Raw genomic sequence first — 26,673 nt, 5'->3', positions numbered from 1 at the left:
GTCTTCTTACGGAATACTGTTAGGTTCCCAAGGCTCAGAACCTCAATTCCTGTGAAAATGAAAAGGTTTGCTTGACTAGCATCAACCATTTAATATTTAGAGGTTAACATTTCCAGCCAACTTCCATAAGCATGTCCAGTCAAAGAAGCCTGAAATCCTAGATCAGAAATCTTCAAGGCAGTGAACTGGCCTAAGATTCATTTTGAGCACCTCAAACTGAGTTACTTAGTTAAAATTCAGTGGATGGGCTGGGAGTTTGGCCTAGTGGTAGAGTGCTTGCCTAGCATGCACGAAGACCAGGGTTCGATTCCTCAGTACCACATACATAGAAAAAAGCCGGAAATGGTGCTGAGGCTCAAATGGTAGAGCTCTAGCCTTGAGAAAGTCCGGGGACAGTGCTCAGGCCCTGAGCTCAAACCAAGGACTGGCAAAAAAAATAAATAAATAAAATAAAATTCAGTGGACCACTGTCAATCATTTAGGATTTAGATACTGATTGGCATTCAGCTTCCATTGGTGTATGGGGTAAAGGAAATCCTAGCCCCTTATCTGAAAGTGTCCAGCCAGTAAAAAGCTCTTAGTTCCAAATTGTTCAGCACCACAAACTGAGTGACTTTGCCATAGTTCAACCAGGTATTGGCAAATGTTAATATCCTAAAAGCTGATATTGTCAATTAGTTTCCCTAGGCATGTTGGATGAGTGGTGCAGAACCTCAAATCCAGTGAGCTTGAAAGACTTCATTCAAGTAACATCAACCATTTAGAACACACAAGCTGCTGATATTCCAAGTTAACACAAATGGACCCATTAAGGTTACAGCAGTCCCAAACTGCTTTTGGACAAACCATAAGCTCCCCTTGCTCAGCTCCTCAAAATGAGTGAGTCTGTAAGAATTCATGCAGATACTTTGAACTGTTCAGGAAGTAAAGTTGATATTCCCCCTTGGCTGAAAGCAGTCTATTGATTTAAGGCAATAAAAACATCACTGTTGTAAATTATTCCATCCAGTGAACCACTATGTGCTTCACAGCATTCCATATGCAAACTGAGGAAATTGTAAGAGTTCATTTGGCTAAAAAGAACCATTTGATATTTAGAAGCTAATATTGCCAACAAGCTTCCATAAGCATGTTTGGTCAAAGAAAACTGAATACTAGTTCTAAAAACTTCAAGGCAGTGAAATTCCCTTAGGTTTATATTTTTCAACACTTCAAACTTGGTAATAGTTCAATTGGTCACCATCAATTTTTTTAGGATTTAGGAGCATGTCTTAAGTAGGAAGTTTCAAAAACTGCTGAGAGATTAACTTCAAGTGGACACATTCTCCTTTTCTGGGAAAAGAAGCTGGTAAAATAACTCAGATCAAAAGGCATATATACAAACTGCGAAAGTAGTATGGGAGGCCGGATGTTTGTTTTTCATTCACAAGTGCAGCAGAAGCATCTTTTAAGTTCCCTCTTAACAGCAAATGGAATTTTGAAGAAATATAAGTACAATTATGCCTAGGTGCTCATCAGTGTTTTCATTATTTGAAACTTTTTATTAAAAAAAATTCCACAAGCTTTTATGAAAGGTAAGTTGGATTTTTTTTTTTTGAGTAGGAGAAGAAAGTTGAAACAAGAGCTTCAACCAAGCCTCATATATACTTGGTTCAGGCTAGTACTCTACCAATTAGGCCGTATCTCCAGCTTGGCTTGTTGATGACTGAGATAAAGTCACACAGAATTCTGCCTGGGATACCCTGAAACCCATTCTGCTCTCAGCTTCCTAAGTAGCTAGGATAACAAATATGAGCTATCAGGTTCATAACAGGTATGAGCCAACAGGCTACATGTAATTTTTTCCCAAATATTAAAACATATTACACGCTTTACCTATAACAACACTTGGGGTAAAAAATAACATTTTTTCTGAAACTGTAAAAAGATAACATGTTACAAATAACATGTGGTACACTGGCACCATAACCCATAATAAGTTTGGAAAATATAACAAGATTCAGCTTTATTATTTCATCAGTATAACTTTAATCAATATAGGTATATTCATGTCACATATCATTTTTTAAAATATAAGTGTGCTTAAAAGTTATGTTTGGAAGTGGTGCTGTGGCTCAAGAGGCAGGACTGTAACCTTGAGCTGAAGAACTCAGAGATAGTGCCCAGGCCCAGAGTTCAAGTCCCACAACTGACACTCACTCACTCACACACACACACACACACAAACACAAAGTTATGTTTTACAGTAAGAGATACCAAAAATAATACAGTTTTATAGGTAGTTGTATTGACCATCTAAGAAATAAGATAAGAAAATACATTTTTAAATCATTCACATCAATACTGGAAGTTGCAATCAATACCTCTCATTTCTGTGTCAAATTTGTTATGACGTCTACTGCTGTTTTGAAGACTGCATAGTTCAGTATAAAAACACAACAGTAAGTCTGATTAGGTGAAATCCAATTATAGCTCTTAAGACAAATATTATACAAATACTATATGGAAATGGTAAAGACAATAGAACAGTGTACTTGTGACACCTTTTGTATTTTTATGCATGTATCTTGATTGCCTGCCTTTCTTTCTCCACTTTGAAGTGCTAAGTTAATGTGCATTTATTCTAAAAGTTACCAGCAAAGCATTTAAGAAAGCAAGATTTTCTAGATAAGAAATTGCCAATTATTTCCTATTGTACAGGTTTGCACAGCCTTTCTTAAAAGAATGTTTTTGTGCAATACTTGCAGAAATCAAATCTACCTTTCACTCAAACTCAACTGAATATATCAAATATAATAAAATATAGCCATGAAGCAGCAGTGATTCTCAGGGCAACATGTGCAAGATCCATGTTTTCTTATATACTTACATCATTGTAGTCAGAATAGAAATGTGCCAAAACTCCCTTTCCCATTCCACTTAAACTGGTTTCCCATGATTGCAACAAACATCTCTTGTGACATTAAGTTGTCATCAGCTTGTGTGATGCCAAGTTCACTCAACCTTTTCTTCCTCATCTGGCCTTTCTGTGTGGATGCAATAACTATTTCATTTACAATTTCATAGTTCCCCTCAGCCTGTTCAGAAAGGTCAGCTCTTGCATGAAGTTCCACTTTGCCAGTCGTACACTGAATCAGCTCTTCTAGATCAACCTTTACAGTGGTATCTGTCTCTACACTTGTCTTCAGTTTCAGTGCTTTATTTTCTAAAGAAACAGGCCAAAATTAAAAACACAAGTTAGCCTATTAAAATACAACCTGTTAGAGCTTCAACTTTTTCAGCAATGGATTCTTGCTATACCTAAGTAGAGTTTACTAACTTTTTAGAATAAGAACTAAAATGAGGAGCTGTTTTGCTTTTCATGCCAATGTTTCCAGGCATATAGAATCACTAATTTTGAAATTTTTAACTTCTTCATCCTAGCATGTCATTCACTTAACAGATATTGATATTCAACTTGGTATTTCCTACTGACAAAACTCTGCATCAGGAAATAGGATGCAAAGACACCACCAGTTTTCTTACATGAACTTTCAATCTAACAGCTAATTCTAGATAGGACCTCAATCTTTGCCCTCTGGAGGTACTTTCAGGACTGTTCAATGGCAAAAGGATTTTACATTTTCAGTTTGTAAAGTCATCAAATCTATTGATCAGTTTCCTCCAGCTGGTTACAGAACAAAAAGTCCAATTCCAGGACAAGAGATTTGTTTGCCTTAAAAGAAGTTCTCTGATGCTGACATGGATGAGACACATATACATGACAGTGCCCTTAACATGGCCCTCATGGTAGAAGAAGAAATTAAGAGTCCTCTCCTACAATCTAAAGGTTTCTGGATTCTGCTCGTTATTAACATGAATGACCTTGGAAGTAGATTCTTCCACCAAAGCTTTCAAATACTCCTCAATTTCACCCTATAGAGCCTGTAAGGTAAGAACTTATAAAGGTAAAAGTACAATGAATTCTGAAAACTGACAAGAAAAACTCTTTCAACTTTTCATAATCACTCTGATGCTTAATTTTCTATATGACTGAGATTTAATAATTTTCTATATGACTGAAATTTAATAATGATCTATATCATGGTTACAAAAAATTTACAAATTTCAAACAAGCTATATCACCTGCACTGTCAAGAAAGGCAGGTAAGAGGGAGATATTTCCTTCTACCAATAAAAAAAGAGACAAAGTCCAGTATCTCCCTCCAGCAAATGCAGCCTTTAACCTGACAGATCCACTCCCTGAATTCTTCATAAACACCAGGAGGAGCTAACATGTTATAAAATACTCATCTTTAATCTATATATTTAAAGAAAGCCAAGGATAACATTGTCTAAAAAGAAACATACTCATTTCCTGACTTATGTAACTGTGACCTCTCTCTCTCTCTGTATAGCACCTTTATCATAATAATTCAAAAATCTTATTAAACGATCAAAAACTAGGCAACTGCAGAAACACAGAATTACCAAAGTTTGGAGTGAAGAGATGAACTTAAAAGTTTCTCTCATTCTCAGATTTTACAAGGTTAGGGCTTTACTAAGCTTTTCTATCTCCATGACCAAGCATATTCCTGAAATATTTTTAAGTAGGGAAGGGAAATTCAGGTCCTAATCAGATGTTGGTGCTATAATAAAGTAAGTTAGATCTGGTTCTCATATTAAAAAATTACTGGCCAGAAGTTTGGCCTAGTGGTAGAGTGATTGCCTAGTACGCATGGAGACCGGGGTTCGATCTCTCAATACCATATACATAGAAAAAAGCCATAAATGGTGCTATGGCTCAAGGCTCTATCCTTGAGAAAGCTCAAGGACAGTGCTTAGGCCCTGAGTTCAAGCCCCAGGACTAGCAAAAAATAAAATACTAAATAAACCATACCTTCAGTTTCATCTTGGTTATTTTCTTGCAGGTCAGAGAAAATTATAGGTTTCACCAAAACAACACCATAGCCTTCATTATTATGTATCATATTATTTACCATAGATATTCTGGGAATGTCATAATGCTCATCTAAGAAGTCCTGAGACAATGAAAACAAATATTTTAAGAAATTGTCATATTCAAGATTGTTTTAAAAATCTTCTAAATTTTTCACACTATTCTAAAAATAAAATAAATAAAATATGCTTACACGACACCACATTCCAGTAATTTTTAAGGACTTTAAGGCAGCAAAACTTTCTCACAAGAGACTTTCAATCACCAAGGACAGATATATTAAAAGTTATACATGGCTTCTATTTTTCAAAATAAGACAACAAAGCCAAGCACTGGTGGATCATGCCTATATAATCCTAGGTACTCAGAAAGCTGAGAACTGAGGATTATGAGTTGAAGCTATCCCAGGGAGCAAAGTCTGTAAGACTCATGTCCAATTAACCTCCAAAAATCCAAAGTGGAACTGTAGTTCTCTCTACAAGTAAGAAGTGCTAACATTGAGTGAAAAAGCTAGACAGCTCCTTGGCCCTAAGTTTAAGCCCCAGCAGAGGTACATATGCAAAATCGACAATAGAACACAAAACTTCTAAAACTCTCTTTTTTTGCTAGTCGTGGGGCTTGAACTCAGGGCCTGAGCACTGTCCTTGGGCTTTTCTCAAGGCTAGGCACTCTGCCACTTGAGCCATAGCACCACCTCCAGTTTTAAAAGTGAAACTACTCTTTGGGAAGAGTGAATTTTAGCCAATCTCACCTTAATGAGAATCCCTTCCTTGCAGTGATGGATCACATTGTCAATCAGGGAACACTGACTCCCAGGATATATCTCTATACCAGCACCCTGAAAGTTACAATTTAATAATGTAATGTTTCTACACGACAGGATTATAAAAAGTTTACAACAATCACATTCTAGTCTTTAATGTAGTATAAAAGTAAAATACAAAGATAACTTTTATTTGGCCCATTTAATCAACACTTCCATTTGCTCCATTTCCAGCAAATTGTTGATCACATCACTTTCATTTTTAAATTCATTCTGTTATCTTTAAGGAGTTCTACAAAAGGATTTCTGTTCAACATGTCAGCATACAATACATCTCCATCAACATCACTCCTTCCCTCATTCTTCCTCTTCTCCAACTCTATCAGTCCCCTTCAAGTTACCTGGTTTCATTTTCACACATGTACAATGAACATTATGACTACATTCAGCCACCTTTTCTCACTCCATTTATCCACCCTCCCTCTACCAGTCTCAACTACTCCTTCTACCCTCCTTGCAACAACATATTTCTGCTTCCTGGCATTCATCATATTAAACTGTCATTCAAAGGAGATATATCCCACTGGAATCATCCCTGTGTATATTATACTGTAATTTGTCTGTTTATATTGATCTCCTCACTTTCAAAACCTCACACACACATACACACAAAATGCTAAAAATGTCACGCTGACTTTTGTTCTTTCATTCCAGATAGTTTGTCTAGATTTTGTCAAAAAATAAGTCATTTAACAATAAATTATTAAAATTACTATTCCCTGAGAGGAAATTATAAAATAGAACTATATCCTATTTTTCAAAAACAAAAAACAAGGCAGCTTCCTTAAAATAAAAAACTAACATACAATCACTTCTGAGTTAAACAACAGCATCCTACTACATACATGTAAAAATCAGCAACTAATGTCAGTGCTATTTATACAAAGTAATTAGAAAGATCCCATACATGATCTAATTCTTTCACACTACATGGCAAAAAAGGAAATTCCCAATATTTCTTTATAATATAGTAGGCACTTCAAAACCTAAATGGTCATGCATATCTTTACAGCTATTTGAGAAACCATTTAGGAATAATTTAATTCACTATATATAAATGAAGATGTGCTCATTTATGACACAGCTATTTGTAGTATGCTAAGTTATTTTTCTAGAAGTCATAGCATACAGGGAGGAAGCAATAGCTCCTCATTTACATATGGAGTACATGAAATACCAGCCTAACTCTTCTATGAAAGTCTGCTAGCTGAGCACTGATGGCACATACCTGAAATGAATTTACATCTTAGTCTTATATTTAAGTTATTCAGAAGTTAAACCCAATAACTACTTCTTCTAAAGCAATAAGAAATTATCATACTTTGGCACCATATAAATCTGAGTCCTTCATTAAAAATTCGGCTGATGTTCGTATGGTGACACCTGTAGTTTCACATTGCAGTACACAATTTTCAAGTGTAGTCTTGCCATGATGAATAACTACAATGAAAACAAAGGGTTGCAATGACTCACACCTATAATCCCAGTTACTCAGGAGGTAAAGATTGGGAAGGTTTCAGTTGGAAGCCAACTTGGGCAAAACGTTATCCAGATTGCATCTCAACAAAAAGAATGGTGATTCATATGTCTCACTTCAGCTATGTAAATAAATATGAATTTAGTGTAGGTCAACCTGGAAATAAACATGAGACATTCTTCTAAAAATAACTAACAACAGGGCCGGGAGTTTGGCCTAGTGGTAGAGTGCTTGCCTAGCATGCACGAAGACCCGGATTTGATTCCTTGGTACCACATACTTAGAAAAAGGCAGAAGTGGTGCTGAGGCTCAAGCTGTAGAGTTCTAGCCTTGAGAAAAATCCAAGGACAGTCCTCAGCTTAAGCCCAGGCAAGACTGGCAAAAACAAAGACAAAAAACCCCCAAAATAACAACAAAAAAGGCCAGACACCAGTAGTGTATGCCTTAATCCTAGCTACTCATGAAACTGAGATTTAAGGGTTGCAGTTTGAAGCCAGTCCAGGCAGGAAAATCTACGAGAGTCTTATGTCCAATTAACCAGCAAAAAGCCACAAGTGAAGCTGTGAGTCAGGTGGTAGAACATCAGCCTCTAGCAAAAACAAGCTAAGGGACAGCACCCAGACCCTGTGTTCAAATCCCAGTACCAGTATACCAAGACAAAGATAAAAATCACACCTCAAGTAGTATAGTATCTACCTAGCAAGTAAAAAGTCCTGAATTCAAACCCTAGTATTGGGGGGGGAAAAAATGTAAAGAGCCTATTTCAATATTAGAAATAGACTACAACATTAGACAGAGTATAAATATTTCTCAAGGATTACCATTTAAAGTTTATTACCTGCCTTATAAATTCATAAAATATAAAATAATGATCATAATATTTTCTAAAACAAAAGGCAACATTCTTAAAAGAGAATAACAACCTCAGAAATGCAACATATTCATTCATTACAAAATAGTGTGTAAGGGAGCGTAACCTAACAGTAGAGTGCTTGCCAAGCATACACGAAGCTCTAGGTTTGATTCCTAAGTACCACCCACATATACAGAACATACACAGAAAAAGCTGGAAGTGGTGCTGTGGCTCAAGTGGCCTTGAGTAAAAAGTGTCTAAGAACAGTGCCCAGGCTCTGAGATCAAGCCCCAGAACTGGCAACAACATCAACAACAAAAAGCAGGGTGTGTGTGTGTGTGTGTGTGTGTGTGTGTGTGTGTGTGTGTGTGATTTTAGCTTTGCTGACCCTGGGTGATACAATTTTTTTAAAAAAGAGGTTAATTTGAGCCATGATTCTTTTGTGTATGCACATGCCCATTTGCCAATAGTAGGTCTTTAACTTAGTGTCTTGGGCTCTTGCTCAGCTTATTCTTCTCACTGCTCTATCACTTGAGCCGCATCTCCAGTTTCAGCTTTGTTCAGATATATCTACCTAGGATGACTTTGAACCTCAACCCTCAGATCTCAGTATCCTGAGTAACTGGAATCATACATATGAGCCACTGGCACCCAGCTCTGGTGGCTTACAAGTTTAATCTGACAGGATCCCCAGCTGCATTACAACAAGAAAAAGCATAAATGTAAAATGTCATATACAGCAGAGGCATATGTACTACTAGCAACCTACTCTCAAGAACACTGATCCACTCCTGTGATCCTTGCATTAATCTATTAATGAGAGCAGAGCATCTGTGACCTATTAGTTTCCACAAGTCTCCACCTCTTAAAGGACCAAGCTCCCAGCACATAAACCTGGATCTAAATCAGAGCACAATATTAAGAAAGCTGGCTTTGGTCTAGAGTTATAATAAATACAAAGAGCACAGACCACAATATTGTAATGATTTTTTTTTTAACTCTTAACAGAAAAGAAATCAGTATTACAGAATTCTTGGGGTAGGAGGCATGGCTCAGGTGGTAGAGCATCAGCCAGTGTGCAAAAACATCAGATATCAAGTCTGAGTCCTCAAACAAAAAAAAAAAAAAAAAAAAAAAACCTTTCAATGTACTACATTTTTACTTTGAAGTAAGCTTCCTAAGTCATACATAATTAATCAGCTTTCCATGTACTCAAGACATTTCATTAAATTTTACCTTCCATAGAAAATATTCTTTAAAAACCTAGAACAAATAATATAACAAACATGCAGATACTTACTTAAGATTCCTTCTATAGCATCATGCTGAATAAACTTTATGTTTGAGATTTTAATATCTGCCCCTGTGCAGTCTACAAAAGTGTCCCCTTTTCCCCTCTTTTCTATCACAATATCATCTGGTAGACCGTACCCTAAGGAAAAGAAAAAAAAAACACACACACAAGCATACTTAAATGTGAGGGACAATATGTATCCACAAAAACTCTAGGACAGATTTCTTTAGTTTATGATTCCAAGGAGGCTAGTATCTAAATAAAATCTATCTCCCCAGATTCTTAATTTAATGCAGTATATCTGATGTTTAACAAATTCTCAGTTTGTCCCAACATCAAAACAAGGATTCTCAACACTAAGGAGGCTAAGTAAGAAGATTATGAATTCAAGATCAGCCTGAGAGTCATCGTAAATTCAGTCAGCTTGAACTACATAGTGAATTCCAGGTCAGCCAGACTACATGCACTACATAAAAACAAAACAAAATACACAAAAACAAAAACAACCTAAAGATTAACAGCAGGATCAAAGGGGTTTAGCATATTCAGGTTCAGCCTCCTAATATTCTCTCGAAAACACTGTACAACTCTATATGCATTTAAATAAATCCAGCATTTCTCAAGATTATCTAATAATTTTGTTACACTGACTTTCTAACAAGCTGTCTTAAAAGAGAGAAAAAAGGGCTCAATTTACTAACAAATAATATAAGGTCTCTAGAAAAGTTTTTTGTTTTTTCTTTTTTTAAGTGAAGGGATGGACTTTTTTTTTTTAAATATGGAACACTTCATGAATTTGCATGTCATCCTTGCACGGGGGCCATGCTAATCTTCTCTATATTGTTCCAATTTTAGTATATGTGCTGTCAGTCCTGGGCCAGAGCCTGGGCACTGTCCTTGGGTTTTCTCAAGGCTAGTGCTCTACCACTTGAGCCACAGAACCACTTGCAGCTTTTTCTGTGTATCTGGTACTGACAAATCAAAGCCAGGGCTTCATGTGTGCTAGACAAGCACTCTACCACTAGGATACACTCCCAGCCTTTCTTTTTTTTTTTTTTTTTTGCCAGTCCTGGGCTTAAGCTCAGGGCCTGAGGACAGTCCTTGGACTTTCTCAAGGCTAGAACTCTACAGCTTGAGCCTCAGCACCACTTCTGGCTTTTTCTAAGTATGTGGTACCAAGGAATTGAACTCAGGACTACGTGCATGCTAGGCAAGCACTCTACCACTAGGACAAACTCCTGGCCCCCAGCCTTTCTTTACAATGCTGGAGATCAAGTCCTGGGACTTTAACATCTAAGGCAACCACAATAACACTGTATCAGTCCCAGACCCAGCTAAATCTTACAACTAATAATGCAATTGAAACTAGTTTGACTCTATAGACCCAATGTTTTATTATATAGATTAATATGTATATATGACATATAAACCCTCAGCCTACCTTTAACTATGTTCTAAAATCTAAGTGCCAGTGATTGCATATAGAGATTCCCTTCTTGAATACTTGTTTGTGAAATACGTCATTTGAAATATGATGTAAAAATCAATGTTAATAAAGTCTTTAAATATTAAAAAAAAAAAAACCTAAATAAAGGCCAGGAGTTTGGCCTAGTGCTAGAATGCTTGCCTAGCATGCACAAAACCCTGGGTTCAATTCTTTGGTACCACATATACAGATAAAGCCAGAAATGGTTCTATGGCTCCAATGGTAGAGTGCTAGCTTTGAGCTGAAGTGCTCAGGAACAGTGCCCAGGCCCAGAGTTCAAGCCTCACTACCAATAAATAAATAAATAAATTTATAGAGCATCAGAATACTCAAGAACTTGACTGTATTTTGTCATAAAACCACATAGACAAAACTTAAGAAATAACTTTGTCTAAGGATTAATCTTGGTTTGATTAGATGAAAGAAGTAACTGCTCTAAACAGCAAGGTTACTTGAGGAGTACAGGCAAGACAATAAAGAATGTAGAAGAAGACTCTATACACAAGAATATTACCAGGTGTGGATACTAGATGATTAAGGATTGTGAGCAATTTGTTTCTGCTTCCTTGTATGTGCCTACCTGTTTTGCATATTTTGTACAATAACCATAAAATAAATAATTTCTATAATAACTATTAAAATCTTTAGAAACATAAATATAAAAAGAATTTCATGCCGAGGAAAACATTTGAGGTAATTATATAAATTACATAGTCTTGCCGGGATAACTGTCAAAATATTTATCTATGACCAGGCGTGCCTGTAATCCTAACTAATCAGGAGGCTGAGATCTGAGGATCGAGGTTCAAAGCCAGCCTAGCACAAAAGGACCTGAGGCTCTTCTCCACTTAGTCACTAGAAAATGGGAAGTGGGGCTTGGCTCAAGGGTAGGCAGTACCCTTGAGCTGAAGAGCTCAGGGATAGCACCCAGGCTATTCAAGCCTCATGACCCACAAAAAAAAAAAAAATTACATACTCTTAGCAGTTAAAAAATCTAAAACTACAATTTAATGGGTATATTTTCTAAACAAGAATACAAAGCTCTACTGAATATAGCAGATACTCAATATACTCAATATACATCACTTGTTACAAGAGTTAGTTATGAAATCATTCCATTTATTCACATTAGATATACTATCTGTCCAATTCTCAGAAATGCTTGTTAATAAATGTACACATATTTACACTGAACCAGAATTATATGATTAATATAGAATATTAAATAGTGTCATTAACACTGACACGCTGACAATTTTAAGTTCTTCACCAATAGCAAGATTGATAACTGTTACAATTATATCTGTTATGCCAATATTATTTTCACTGTGAAAAAAGTATATCTAAAGTGTTTATTATTGCAGTCGTAGAGATATATTATTAAATTTGGATCATTCTAAATGTACAGATTCTACCAGAAATTTATATTTAATAGAATGTACCAACATTAACGCTGCTTTTTTTTTTTTTTGCCAGTCCCAGGGCTTGAATTCAGGGCCTGAGCACTGTCCTTGGTCTTTCTCAAGACTAGAGCTCTACCACTTGAGCCGCAGCACCATTTCCAGTTTTTTCTGTGTATGTGGTACTGAGGAATCAAACCCAGGTCTTAGTGTATGCTAGGCAAGCACTCTACTATTGAGCCAAATTCCTGGCTCAATAGTATAGCTTTTTTTTTTCTTTTTTTTTTTTTTTTTGCCAGACCTGGGGCTTAAACTCAGGGCCTGGGCATTGTCCTTGAACACTTTTTGCTCAAGACTAGTACTCTGCCACCTAAGCCACAGCACCACTTTCAGCTTTTTCTGTGTATATGGTACCAAGGAATTTAACCCAGGGTTTTGTGTTTGCTAGGCAAGCATTCTACCACTAAGCTATGCTCCCAGCCCAACATTAATGTTCTTAAAAATATACTTTAGTCAGGATACAAAGTCTAGCATCTGTGACATTCAGTAAGCTGTAAGAATTAAGATGGAATTTTCAGCTGGGCGTGGTGGCTCACCTATAATCCTAGCCACTCAGGAAGCTGAGATCTGAGGATTGCAGTTCCCAGATACTAAAACATACTAGAAAGTTAAAAAGTCCATGACTCCAGAAAATGGAAATAAGAGCTTTATCTTGTGTGATTGTTGTTCTTAATGTATTATGTTATTTCTCTTCTCTTTTGTTGCCCTCTGGTTAATCTCATACTGTTACTGTATCTGATTTTTCTATCTGGTATATTGTATATGTTTATATGATTATTTGAAATAGAAAAGGGAAGGGGGAAAACAAGATGATTGGGAGGGGGTTGGGGGAGGAAAATAGGGACAAAAACATGAGAAGGGGTAGCACTGTGTGAGAAGTAATGCACCTACTATGTGGCGAATATAACTGTAACCCCTCTATACATAACAATAAAAAATAAATTATTTTTAAAAATCAAATATGAAAAGAAAAAGTCCATGAGACTCTTATCTCCAATTAAGTACCAGAAAACCAGAAGTGGAGCTGTGGCTCAAGTGGTAGGGGTGGTAGCATTGAGCTGAAGAGCTCTAGGCCCAGAGTTCAAGTCCCACGACCGACTTAAAAAAAAAAGTTGGAATTGTGGTATCAATTTAAGGTGAATGCATGTCACAAAAATAAGCTATACCTAAATATTTGCTAGTATCAAAATATCCATATGTTGGATAAGAGCAAACAATTTTTTCCAGTCCTGGGATTGAACTCAGGGTCTAAGCACTATCCTTGGGCTTTCTCAAAGTTAGTGCTCTACCACTTGAGCCATAGCACACCACTTCTGGCTTTTTCTATGTATATGGTACCAAGGAATGGAACCCGGGTCTTTGTTCATGCTAGGCAAGCATTCTACCACAAGGCCAAACTCCCAGCCAACAAATTTTTTAATGTTAAAATGTTTATAAATATATACTGAAATTAAAATATTGCTGCAGCTGTTTTACCATCCAAGAAATTCGATTTCCTTTCCATAAACCACCTACCATCTGTACTCACCTTCTAACTCAATGGAGTCAGCAATGGAGAATGTGCCATGCACCACATAATGGCCTGGACAAACAATAACAGTGTCACCTTCATAACAAGCATTTATAGCAGACAGTGGATCACTATGAAACTAGAAAACAACACAGTGTAAATACTCAACTTGCAAAAGCAACAAGTATTGCTACAAGTCTTTTAGTGAATCACTTGCAAATAGAGACAAACTGCACATTTAAGTATTTCTCATGACAGTGCTATGAGCTCAAGGAAGGCTTGCTGAGTTACAATGCTGACCAAGGGTAGAGCTCCCACCACTTCCTATTACACAGAAAATCAGCCCTGGAAGCTCCCATAAATACTGGAGAATTTAGAGAAACATGAGGGTAAGTTTAAAGACAAAGCCACCTGGTCCAAGAAACTCCTGTACCTGGATTTCCATTTCTTCCTTACAAGATTCCTCACAAAACTTGTCTCTGAGCAGAGACCATAGCAGACCAGTCTTCATGCTGGAAGAGACCACATGAGTCACCTTCTGGCCATTTGGATGTGTGCCCTTTGCTTGGATACTAGAGTTCTTCTGATAACCAAACACGTATCTTTAAAGAAATCAAAAGATCCCTTAGTTCTCAATAACACAGATCCTAAGAAAGATGCTAACAGCTAGGAATAACAGAGACACACATACCTCAACAGAGGATTCTCAATGAGTTTTAGCTTTTGTTTCAGTTGTTCAATCTCTGAATACAGTTTTAGCCCTTCTACCATAGAGATATTTTCTTGCTCAGAATCAGACTTACAAGTTGATAAGCTGCTTCTCAGATTTAGGAATTCCCTATACTTCTCCTCACACTGTGACAAGAGATTATGGTAGTCAACAATAAGTCCTGAGGGAACTCGATCTTCAAGAATGTCATAATGCCTGAAAGTTGAAGAGCAAACAAACATTGGGGTTTTTTAGTTTAGTTTAGTTTAGTTTTGTTTTTGTCTTTTGTTTGACAGTCCTGGGGCTTGAACTTATGGCCTAAACACTGTCCTTGCACATTCTTAAGGCTAGTGCTCTACCACTTGAGCCACACCACCACTTCCAGCTTTTTCTGTGTTTGTGGTATCAAGGAATTGAACCCAGGGCTTCATGCATGATAGGCAAACAGTCTTACCACTAGGCTACACTCCCATCCCAAATCCACTGGCTTTTGAGAACATATTCTTACCTTAACTGAGATTATTTAATCTTCAAAGTAAGTTTTGACTAGCTCTCTGTTATAAGTGGTAGAGTACTAACCTTGAGAAAGCCAAGGACAGGGCCCAAGCACTGAATTCAAACCCCAAGAATGGCAAAAAAAAAAAAAAAAAAAAAAAAAAAAAAAAAAAAAAAAGGTAAAAAAACTATTAGAACTTTAAAGCGCTACTTCATTAGGGTCACTACTTTTTGTTTCATAAGGTTTTCCCTTATATTGTACTTCACAAACACTATCAGGTCATAGTAGTAGCATATAATTGTAATCACTAATAAATTATCTTGCAGAAAACTGGTTGCTCAAATCTGTAATCCTAACTACTTAGGAGGCTGAGATCTGAGGATCACGGTTCAAAGCAACTCTTCCTTTAGAAAGACAAATCTAAGACCCTAACCTCCAATTAAGCAGCAAAACCCTGGGAATAGATATGAGGCAATAAAACACTAAGCAATAAATCAGGGCGCAGTGGCTCACACTTGTAATCCTAGCTACTCAGGCAGCTGAAATCTGAGGATTGTGCTTCAAGGTTCAAAGCAAGCCCTAGCACTAAAGTCCATGAGACTCTTAACTCCAATTAACCACTAGAAAACGGTAAGTGGCACTGTGACTCAAGGGGGTAGGGCATGGCCTTGAGCTGAAATGCTCAGGCACAATGCCCAGGCCCAGAGTTTAAGTCCCATGACCAACCAAAAAAAAAAAAAAAACCACCTAAGCAAGAGCATGAATCTCTAGTTCAAGCCTCAGAACTGACACCAAAAAAAAAAAAAAGGAAGGAAAGAAGGAAGGAAGGAAGGAAGGAAGGAAGGAAGGAAGGAAGGAAGGAAAGAGAAAAATAATTAGGCCAAAAGCCTTCATTTAGAAAAATGCTTCAGTAATTTAGAAATCTGTATTCACCACAAATATTAACATTTAATATTTATTTTTTTGTCAGTCTGGGCCTGGGCTTTGTCTTGGCTCTTCCGCTCAAGGCCACTGCCCTACCCCTTGAGCCACTTCCAGTTTTCTAGTGGTTAATTGTGAGTCTCAAGGAATTTAGTGCCTGGCCTGGCTTTAAGCCTGGACTCTCAGATCTCAGCCTCCTGAGTAGCTAGGATTACAGGTGTAAGCCACTGCACTTGGCAATATTTAATGTTTTTTTATCCATTTTTCAAAAAAACATCTTGACAGAACATCTTGAGTCAATTTAGTGTACTGTTTTTTGGGTTGTTTTTTTTTGGGGGGGGGGGGGCCAGTCCTGAGCCTTGAACTCAGGACCTGAACACTGTCCTTGGGCTTTTTTGCAGGGCCAGAGCTCTACCACTTGAGCCACAGCACCTTTTTTCTATGTATATGGTACCGAGGAATTGAACCTGGGTCTTCGTGCTGCTAGGTAAGCACTCTACCACTAGGCCAAACGCCCGGCCCCTAGTGTACTGTGTTTTATTACATGGAATAGAAACATGTACCTTTTACTTTTTTTTTTAATTAAAGCAAAGAATCAACTATAATTCAACTAGTTTCACAATTCCTCAAACAATTATCTTTGAATGCAACAATAGTTTTTAGTACACTAACCATTTTGTGGTTTTGTTGTTGTTTTTCTAGCAAAGACTTATTTTAGTATACAGGACTAAAGTAGGAAAAAATTGCAAATGATGGAATTTAAGCTGTGGCTCAAGCCTTAAGCAAAAAAGCTCAAGGACAGTACCCAAGCACTGAATTCAAGCCCCAGGAACATCACACACACACACACATTTTCAAAAAAAAAAAAAAAAAAGAGGGGTTGGGAGCTTAACCTAGTGGTAGAGTGTTTGCCTAGCATGCACGAAGACCAAGGTTCGATTCCTTAGTACCACATACATAGAAAAAAAAGCCAGAAGTGGTACTCTCACTCAAGTGGTGGAGCTCTAGCCTTGAGAAAGCCCAAGGACAGTGTTCAGGCCCTGAACTCAAGCCCCAGGATTGTCAAAAAAAAAAAATTAATAATAAATGAAATAAAAGAGATGGGGAGTAAGGAAAGGAAAGGAAAACGTAAAGGGAAAGGGAAAGGAAAGAAAATAGTAAGATAGTAAAAAACATTTTCTGCTCCCCTGGCAAGAAATGGAAGTTACAGATTCAAAAATGAATTTGATTTTATTCAGATTTACAGTGAGCCATTAACTTATCCTTAAATTGTCAACCATTAAAAGCAGAACATTTAAGTTCACTTCATTAACACAGGCAAATGTGGTGGATGCACCTACATTAAATTCCAGGACTCACCAGGTCATGGTGGCTCACACCTGTAATCTCAGGAGGCTGAGATCTGAGGCTCATGATATGAAGCCAGCCTGGACAGAAAAGTAATCCTTCCAGCTATAGAAAACACAGTTTCTCAAAGGTGAATGTGGTGTTTGTTATGGTTGATAGTCACAAGTTATACAACATGGAGAAGTTCTTTGAATAAGCTAGTGAAATTTCCCCACAGCATTAGTTTTATTAGGGCTACCTTTTTATCAGAACTATATTGATCAACATCAACTGAGCAGATGATAGTGTCACTTACTGATACAAAAATAATTAGGAGAGACTGTGCAGTGGCTCAGGAAGCTGAGATCTGAGGATCAAGGTTCAAAGCCAGCCCAGGCACAAAAGGACCAGAGACTCTTATCTCCAGTTAACCTCTAGAAAATGGAAAGTGAGGCCTGACTCAAAGGTAGGGTGGTTGCCTTGAGCTGAAGAGCTCAGGGACAGCACCCAGGCCTAGTTCAAGTCCTATGACCCACAAAAAAAAAAAGAGAGATAGTTATGTCAGCTCATGCTTATAATCTACTTACTCCAAAGGAAAAGATCTAGGATAGTAGTTCAGGCCTAGTTATGTAAAAAAAATAATAATAAAAAAATAAAAAATAAAAATAAAATAAAACGTGAGAGCAGCTAGGCCTCAGTGGCTCACACCTTTAATTGTAGCTACTCAGGAAGCTGAGATCTGAGGATTGAGGTTCAAAGCCAGCCTGGTTACAAAAGTCTAATCTCCCATGAACCATCAGAAAACCAAAAGTGGCACTGTGGCTCAAGTGGTAGAGCTGTAGCCTTGAGCTGAAGAGCTCAGGGACAGTGCCCAGGCCAGAGTTCAAGCCCCATGATTGACCAAAAAAAAAACAAAAACAAAAAAACTTGAGACCCTATCTTAAGAATAACCCAATAACCCAAAGAAACAGAGAAAAGAAAGAGAGGGAAAGAGAATTAGAGAGAAAGGGGAGTTAGAGAGGTAGAGATTTTACAAAGAGTAAAGTAGGTTAGAATTAAAAATAAGATTCTTCTCTCTCTCTCTCTCTCTCTCTCTCTCTCTCTCTCTCTCTCTCTCTCTCTCTCTCTCTCTCTCTCTCTCTTTTTTCTGCCAGTCCTGGGGCTTGAACTCAGGGTCTGAGCACTGTCCTTGGTCATTCTCAAGGCTAGTCCTCTACGACTAGAGCCAAACCACCACTTCCTGGCTTTTTCTTTGTATATGGTACCAAGGAATCAAATCTAGGGCTTCATGTATGCTAGGCAAGCACTCTTACCACTAGGTCACACTCCCAGATGGGAAATTAAGAGTCTTATGTCCAATTAAGTATTGGACATAAGAAAAAGCCCAAAGTAGTTCTGTGGCTCCTGTGGTAGAGTGCTAGCCTTGAGCAAATGAAACTCAGGAACAGCATCCAGACCCTGAGTTCAAGTGCCAGGACTAGCATACAAACACACAACCACATACACATACATAAACACACACACACACACACATCCCAGAACTCTCAGGAGGAAGAGGAAGGAAGATTTTGAGTTCAAAGACAGCCTAAGCTGTAAGACCTTGTTTCAAAAAAATTAAATAAATAAAAATTCTGATATATCTGCATCAATTTCATTTAGTAATTTTCAAGGGCTTATACTAGTTATATATCTGTTTCTGAAGTGTGGGTTGGGGTTAGGGTGTGCTTTTAACAAAGGCAAAATTAACATGAATACCTACTTTTCCAACACAAATAAATACTTATAATACAACAAATATAAATACTTACAATCTCAAGCGGGGCTCAACACATCTGACAAAATAATCATAGTCATCCTCTTCTTCTTCATCCCAGCTTCTCCAAATGTTTTGGTAGAAAAACCTGAAAAGGATTTTACATGTATTCAAATTCAATCACTGGCTCAAATGTTTTGCAAGGGTGACAGCTATACAACAATTCAAAGTAATCCTAACAGCTATAGTAAACACACAATGTTCTCTAAAACGAATGCAGTGTTTGCTATGGTTGGCAAGTCACAAGTTACAAAACACAGAGAATTTCTTTGGCTCAGCTAGTGAAATTTTCCCACAATACTTATTTTATTAGGGCTTCCTTTTTACTAGAATTGTATTAAATATCAACATCACTGAGCAGAAGACAGTAGATATCCTGACAAAGACAAGGAGAAATGCTAGGTATGACAGCTCATGCTTCTAATCCAGTTACTCCCAAGCAGAGATCCAGATTTTGGTCTGGCTCTAAGAAAAAACTTGAGACCCTATCTGAAAAAAAGAAAGAAAGAACGAAAGAAAGAAAGAAAGAAAGAAAGAAAGAAAGAAAGAAAGAAAGAAAGAAAGAAAAGGAGAAAAGAAAAAGGAAAAGAAAGAGGAAGAGAGGACCAGGAGTTTGGACTAGCAGTAGAGTGCTTATCTAGCATGCACAAAGACCCAGGTTCGAATCCTCAGTACCACATAAATAGAAAAACTGGAAGTGGTACTGTGGCAAGTGGTAGAGCACTAGCCTTGAGGAAAACCCAAGAACAGTGTTCAAGCTTTGAGTTTACAGGACAAGAAAGAGAGGAGAGGAGAGGAGAGGAGAGGAGAGGAGAGGAGAGGAGAGGAGAGGAGAGGAGAGGAGGGGAGGGGAGGGGGAGAGGAGGGGAGGGAGGAAGGGAGGGGAGGGGGGACGGGAGGGGGAGGGGGAACAAGAGCTGGACAAGGAGGGGAAGTTTGTAGGGAGAGGGAGAGTTGACAAAGAGTGGAAAAGAGTTATAAAACACAAGCATTCTGCTTTTATCATTCCTTCCTTCTTGCACAAGTTGGAAGACTATTTTTTTTAATCCCCAAAGGCATTCATATAGGCACCCATGCAACCCAGTGCAGGGTCAGAGCCACAGCATGTGCAGGAGGCAACAGAGTGCACAGTGAAGAGTGTGGAGAGAAAAAAAATATTTGTGGGACCAGGAGTTTGGCCTAGTGATAGAGTGCTTGCCTAGCATGCCCAACGACCCAGGTTTGATTCCTCAGTACCACATACATAGAAAAAGCCTGAAGTGGGGCCGGGAGTTTGGCCTAGTGGTTAAAGTGCTTGCCTAGCATGCATGAAGACCCGGGTTCGATTCCTCGGTACCACATACATAGAAAAAAGCCAGAAGTGGGGCTGAGGCTCAAGTGGTAGAGCTCTAGCCTTGAGAAAATCCAAGGACAGTGCTCAGGCCCTGAGCTCAAGCCCAGGACTGGCAAAAAAAAAAAAAAAAAAAAAAAAAAAAAAAAAAGAAAGAAAGAAAGAAAGAAAGAAAAAGCCTGAAGTGGTGCTGGGACTCAAGCAGTGGAGCTCTAGCCTTGAAAAAGCACAAGGACAGTGCCCAGGCCCTGAGTTCAAGCTCCAGGACTGCAGAAGGAAAAAATTAAAAAAAAGACCGGGTTTGATTCCTTGGTACCACATACATAGAAAAAGCTCAATAGTGTGTTTGTGACTCAAGTGGTAGAACCCTAGCCTTGAGAAAGGCCAAAGACAGTGCCCAGTCCCTGAGTTCAGTCCCCAGGACTAGCAAAAAAAAAAAAAAAAAGGAGATTTCCACTGGGAAACAGACCATGCCAATGACCAGAGGCCCAGAACAGGAACCTATTAAATCTTTTTTTTGTTTTGTTTTTTCCAGTCCTGGGCCTTGAACTCAGCACCTAGGCACTGTCCTTGGATACATTTTGCTCAAGGTTAGCACTTTGCCACTTGAGCCACAGCACCACTTCCGGCTTTTTCTGTGTATATGGTTCCAAGGGATCAAAACCAGGGCTTCATGCCTGTGAGGCGAGCACTCTTACCACTAGGCCACACTCCCAGACCTGAAAATAAAAGTCTTTTGTCCAATAAATTATTGGACATAAGAAAAAGCCAAAAGTAGTTCTGTGGCTCATGTGGTAGAGTGCTACCCTTGAGCAAATGAAACTCAGGAACAGCGGCCAGACCCTGAGTTCAAGTGCCAGGACTAGCATACAAACACACAACCACATACACACATACACAACCACACACACACTGGTGCTGGTGGCTCATACTCATATTCTAGTTTTTCAGGAGGCTGAGACTTAAGGATCACAGTTCAAAGCCAGTCTTGGTGTACAAATTGAGACTTTTCTCCAATTAACCACCAGAAAACCAGAAGCAACCTGTGGCTCATCGTGGTAGAGGACTATCTTTGAGCTGAAGAGCTCAGGCACAGCGCCCCTCTGAGTTACTCCAACATTCTGTTTGAGCTCAAGATGAAGAGCCGGCCAAGAGAACTAAGAAAGCAAGCCACTGAGATACTATCTAATATCAGGAAAGCTATAAGGAGGGAAGACACAAAAATAGAAGAACAAAGGGTACTCACTAGACACTATGTTGAAATAAAACTTGTCTGTGGGAATAGGAGAAAAAAACCCGAACAAAGCAACTAATGAAGTGACACTGTCCAAAAAGAAATGTACCTTTTACCTGACTTACATAACTGTAACCTCCCCTGTACATCACAAGAGGAAAAACTACCTACCTACCTAATAGGTAACTTGTCAAAACTGCTATGGAATGGAAGGAGCACTGAAAATGAAGTAACCTTTTAACTTGTGATTGAACATCTCTTTGTTCTTTGGAATGTATCTAAAAACACAAACTAAACTTAATGTGGACCTACCCTACACTCATTGAAACAACAACTCTCCTGGCTCCCTGATGCTCTCTAAATGAACTCCCAATCTTGGTGATATTACATGGATTAATAATCTGGCTATAAAGCACTTCTGCCTCAGAGTCCTTGCTCTGAGGCACACATGCATGTGAAGTGCTAGTCCAAAGCCTTTCATCTTTCCCATTTGATAAACATAAGTACATTTCATAATGCACTCAAATACCCTCACTATTATAGAACATGTCATGTGCACCTGCTGCACACCAGTCCTAAGGGTCTGGGCTCTCTCCCTGAACTTTTTTGCTCAAGAATAGCACTCTAACACAAAAGCCATTTCTGGTTTTTGGTAGTTAATTGGAAATAAATATGTCACAAACTTTCTAACAAACTAAGTTAGCTTCAGAAACACTCAGATCTTAAGCCTGCAGAGCACTTAGGATTAGTTATGAACCACCAGCACCCAACCATTAATTCCTTTTAAACCAAAACACCTAGATTTCAATATTACCATTCCCCATTATCCTTCCTATTACTAGACATACGGTAATATATCCCAGCCCCTTAAGTGAGTATTGATCAGTGCTCGTTGCTGCACTCTCTCTTGTCTCCTAAATAGATTTTCCTATTGCATTTCCCTCCATGTATTTTCTATGCAGCAGCCAGAAATTTTCAAATACATAGCTGATCACACACTACAGAGAACAAATTTGTTGCTTTTTCTTAGTGCTTGACTCGGATCTCCTACTATCTATGCTTTCCACATAGTCTGAACTACCACAACCAGCCATCATCATCCACAATTTTGAAGGCAGTTTCTAATCTTATATAAACAAAATATTCTCTATCGTCTGTTAACATTTCCAAAAATCAAGTAAAGGAAATCCTGTGCTATTTTTAAACTTTTCTGTAGGTTTGAAATGACCACAAAATAAATATTTTAAACATTTTTATTCTCACCTTATGAGTCTGAGAGGATGGATGTATGGCTTAGTGGTAAATAAAGCATTTGCCTTCTAAACAAAAAACAATAGGTGAGATTTTAAAAAGGAGGTTCAATCCCCAGCAATACAAAAAGGAACATTCCCCTAGTCTTTGGATATTTTTTTTTGGGGGGGGGGTGTTTTTTTGTTTTGTTTTATTTTGTTTTTTGAGATACTGGTGTTTGAATTCAAAGCCTCACATTGTTACCCTGCTGTTATACAGCTTCCCATCCCTGTATTTCACTGGTCACTTTTCAGAATAGGATCAATCTCATTTCTTGTATAAGTGTAAGTCTGAGCAGATATTTTTCTACTCTGAAGTTTCTCATAGTAGATAGATCACAGGCACACACCAGTAACCAGTTTCACTCTATGGAGATGCCGGCCACTCAGGCTGATCCTACTCTAAACCTTCTACATAGATAGCATAGGATGATAGTCATCCTAAAGTAAGAAAAAATTACATCCCTGTCCAAGTTGACATCAAATGTGACCCCACTGTTCTCAACCTCCCAAATAGCTAGGATTACAAGCATGAAGCAGTGGTGCCCAGTAATCACTAATTTTTTCTTTTTTTCTTTTTCTTTTTTCTTTTTTTTTTTTTTTTTTTTTTTGCCAGTCCTGGGGATTGAGCTCAGGGCCTAGGCACTGTCCTTGAGCTTCTTTTGCTCAAGGCTAGCATTCCACCACTTGAGCCACAGTGTCACTTCTGGCTTTTTCTGTTTATATGATACTAAGGAATTGAACCCAGGACTTCATGAATGCTAGGCAAGCACTTTGCCACAAGGCTACATTCCCAACCTCTAAATATTTTTAAATATAGCAGTAAAAAAGTTTTACATTTTGTTTTAAATCCGAGTCTAACAGAGACCAGAAGTATTTAATTCTTTGTCATAATGTTATGTTTTATCAACTTCTCTTCCTACCTGACATGCTCGATTGCAAGGGCTGTCTGGTCAAATACTCCAGAATCATCAAACACCACCCACAACTCCTGCAAGGGCAACCGACATTCCTTCAGATCAAGAAGCTCCTTCATACACTCTGAAGTAAAAGTGCTCACTTCAGAGTCACAAGTATACGGCTCAGCAAGCTTCACTACTGCCTTCAAGGCTGAAAAGTCCACATCTGTAACCTGAAATTTAAATTAATGTGACTCAACACATGGAAAGAGAAGTTAAGACCTATGTATAAAGCACTAAAAATAAACAGTTTAGTTGTATGGAGCTGGGGTGGGGCCGGGGGGAGGGGTTTGCAATTGGTACCAGTCCTAGGGCTTGAACTCAGGGCTTCTACACTGTCTCTGAGATTTTTCTCAAGGCTAGAGATTGGAGTCTCACAGACTTTCCTGCCTGGGTTGGCTTAGAACTGCAATCCTCAGCTCCAGCCTCCTAAGTAGCTGGCATTATAGGTATGAATCACGAATAGAACACCAGCTATGTGCTTGCTCCCTGAAACAGGAGCAGAGAGCCTTTTCCTATAATATAAAGATTAAAAAAAAAAAAAAAAAAAAAAAGACAAGCCCAGCCAGGTAAGAATGACTCAAGCTTAATCTTAACAACTCGAGGCTAAAATGTGGGAATCATAGTTTGAAGCCAATCCAGTAAGTGAAGTCTAAGAGATTCTCCAATTAACCACCAAAAACCAAAAATGAAGCTGTGGTTGACAAGGTAGAACACCTGACTTGAAAGATGTGGTATTTATACACAATGGAATTCTATGCTGCCATAAAGAAAGAATGGCATAGTCCCATTTGCAAGAAAATGAAAAGACTTGGAAAAAATCATATTAAGTGAAGTAAGCCAGACCCAGTGAAACATAGGCTCCATGGTTTCCTTCATTTGTAATTAGTGTATGTCTAGAATTCTCCTAGCAGAGGATCACAATAGTTCAAAAGCTATGTACATATTGAAACAAAAGCCATATAATGAATGATTGTTGTCCTTAATGTACTATGTTGTCTCTCATCTCCTTTGCTGTCCCTTGGTTATCTCATATTGTTATAGTATCTCACTTTGTTATCTGATATATTGAATTTATTTGTATTTGGATATTTGAAATTTGATAGGGAAGGGGGGAAAACCAAGACGGGTGGGGGTGTGGGAGGGGGAGGAGGGAAATGGGTACCAAGACATGTGAAAGGGTATCAATGTATGTGAATTAATGCACCTTCTATCTGGCAAATATCATGTAACCCTTTTACTAATTACAATTAAAAAAAAAAAGCTATGTACATATGGCCATATAGGATGAAGATAACAACATGAACCCAGAATATAGAAACATCAGGTTTATCTTTGTGATTGTTCTTCTTAATGTACTATTTGAAGTTATGCCTTTTCTCTTTTTTTTCCCACTTATGGTTTATCTCATGCTATTGCTGTGTCTGACTTTGGTACCTGGTATATTGTATATAAGCTAATCTGTTTACTTGAACTAGGCAAGAGAAGTGGAAAAACAAGATGATTGGAAGGGGGTGGGGGAAGAGAAAGTGGGAGAAAAACATGGGAAGTGTTATCAATGTTCAAGAAGTAATGTACCCACACTTGACCAAAGAACTGTAACCCCTCCTATACATTACCCTGACAATAAAATACAATTTAAAATTAAAAAAAAAAAAACCCTGACAAGCAACAAAAGCTAAGGGACAGCAGCCAGCCCCAGTATCAGCACAAATAAAAATAAATTAAAAATAACTATAAGCAGAAAATAACAAGCTTAGTGGCTTAGTGTTTACTCTCATAGAATTTACACTGTAAGCAGAAAGAAAAATAAAACAAGACAGTGATAAACATGTAACAAAATAGCTACAAGTCTGTGACTTATTTTTTATATAATTTTATTGTTGAGGTATTGTACACAGAGGTTACCATTTCATAAATCAGTTAAAGGGTACATTTCTTTCTTTGGACCGTGTCACCCCTTCATTCACTCTTCCCCAGTACATCATTTGTCTAAAGGAGCTAAAGCAACTTGTAGTCACCCTACCTTATTTAACATTAAATAAGATTTTTTTTGTGATACATTCACAAAAAATGAGAAAAATTCCAAGTTGTAATTAGAATGCAAATTTAAAAGGCCCAGTCAGCTGAAAAATAAGATTGTTTTTACTTTCTACACTAGGATACAATATCACAAGATTAAACCTCTGTTTAATCTAAAAAATGGGCTAGTTGTCCCAATGCATAGTTGGTTTACACTACTTAAAGATCTTCAACTAAGAAGGTAAAAATTAAATGAAACTTTAGTGGACATAATTAGGCTTTGTGTGTGTGTGCATGCGTGTGTGTGCACTCACACTCTGGTCCTGCGACTTGAACTCAGAGCCTGGGAGCTATCCCTGAGCTTTTCTACTCAAGGCTAGCAGCACTCTACCACTTGAGTCACAGCTCCACTTCTACCTTTTTACTGGTTAAATGGAGAGACTTTTCCTGCCTGGGCTGGCTTCAGCCTCAGTCCTTAGATCTCATCCTTATAAGTAGCAAGGATTACAAGTGTGAGCCACAAGTGACAAGTTTAGACCTTATTTTCTAAATGATCTCAAATACCTCTTTTCCTTTTACAAGTTTATAATCTGTTTCTTCTTGTCAAGGGACAAAGTAATTTAATTCACTTTAATTTCCTGGTAAATCTTTCCTCACAACATTTAAAATTTGTGGAACACTTCAACTACAAGACAATTAGATGTCAAAAACACAGTATTGTCAATCTATTTA

The 26,673-nt window shown here is 37.9% G+C and overlaps 1 protein-coding gene and 1 non-coding gene across 3 annotated transcripts in view; both read right to left on the bottom strand.

Annotated features, from left to right (window-relative positions):
* Positions 1–2,004: 2,004 nt before the first annotated feature.
* Shcbp1 (SHC binding and spindle associated 1) overlaps positions 2,005–26,673 on the bottom strand; it is a 33,134-nt gene continuing 8,465 nt past the window's right edge. The window contains exons 4-13 of one of the 2 annotated variants that reach the window (XM_090357694.1): positions 23,884–24,092; positions 19,103–19,195; positions 14,534–14,767; positions 14,276–14,444; positions 13,861–13,981; positions 9,393–9,524; positions 7,084–7,202; positions 5,691–5,777; positions 4,880–5,021; positions 2,005–3,205 (exon numbers count right to left, since the gene is read on the bottom strand). In XM_090357694.1, coding sequence (XP_090213820.1) covers positions 2,880–3,205; positions 4,880–5,021; positions 5,691–5,777; positions 7,084–7,202; positions 9,393–9,524; positions 13,861–13,981; positions 14,276–14,444; positions 14,534–14,767; positions 19,103–19,195; positions 23,884–24,092 — 1,632 coding nt within the window. In that variant the 3' untranslated portion in view covers positions 2,005–2,879. The remainder of the gene's footprint in view (positions 3,206–4,879; positions 5,022–5,690; positions 5,778–7,083; positions 7,203–9,392; positions 9,525–13,860; positions 13,982–14,275; positions 14,445–14,533; positions 14,768–19,102; positions 19,196–23,883; positions 24,093–26,673) is intronic. The other variant, XM_090357695.1, reaches the window with a different exon arrangement.
* Positions 10,159–10,259, bottom strand: LOC150047188 (U6 spliceosomal RNA). The gene has a single exon (XR_016539570.1). It is a non-coding gene; the product is annotated as a U6 spliceosomal RNA (small nuclear RNA).

This window comes from Megascapheus bottae, chromosome 24, assembly GCF_031878675.1.
Source record: "Megascapheus bottae isolate mThoBot1 chromosome 24, mThoBot2.hap1, whole genome shotgun sequence".
NCBI classification, from domain to species: Eukaryota; Metazoa; Chordata; class Mammalia; order Rodentia; family Geomyidae; genus Megascapheus; species Megascapheus bottae.
This window is presented reverse-complemented; position numbering and strand designations above follow the sequence as displayed.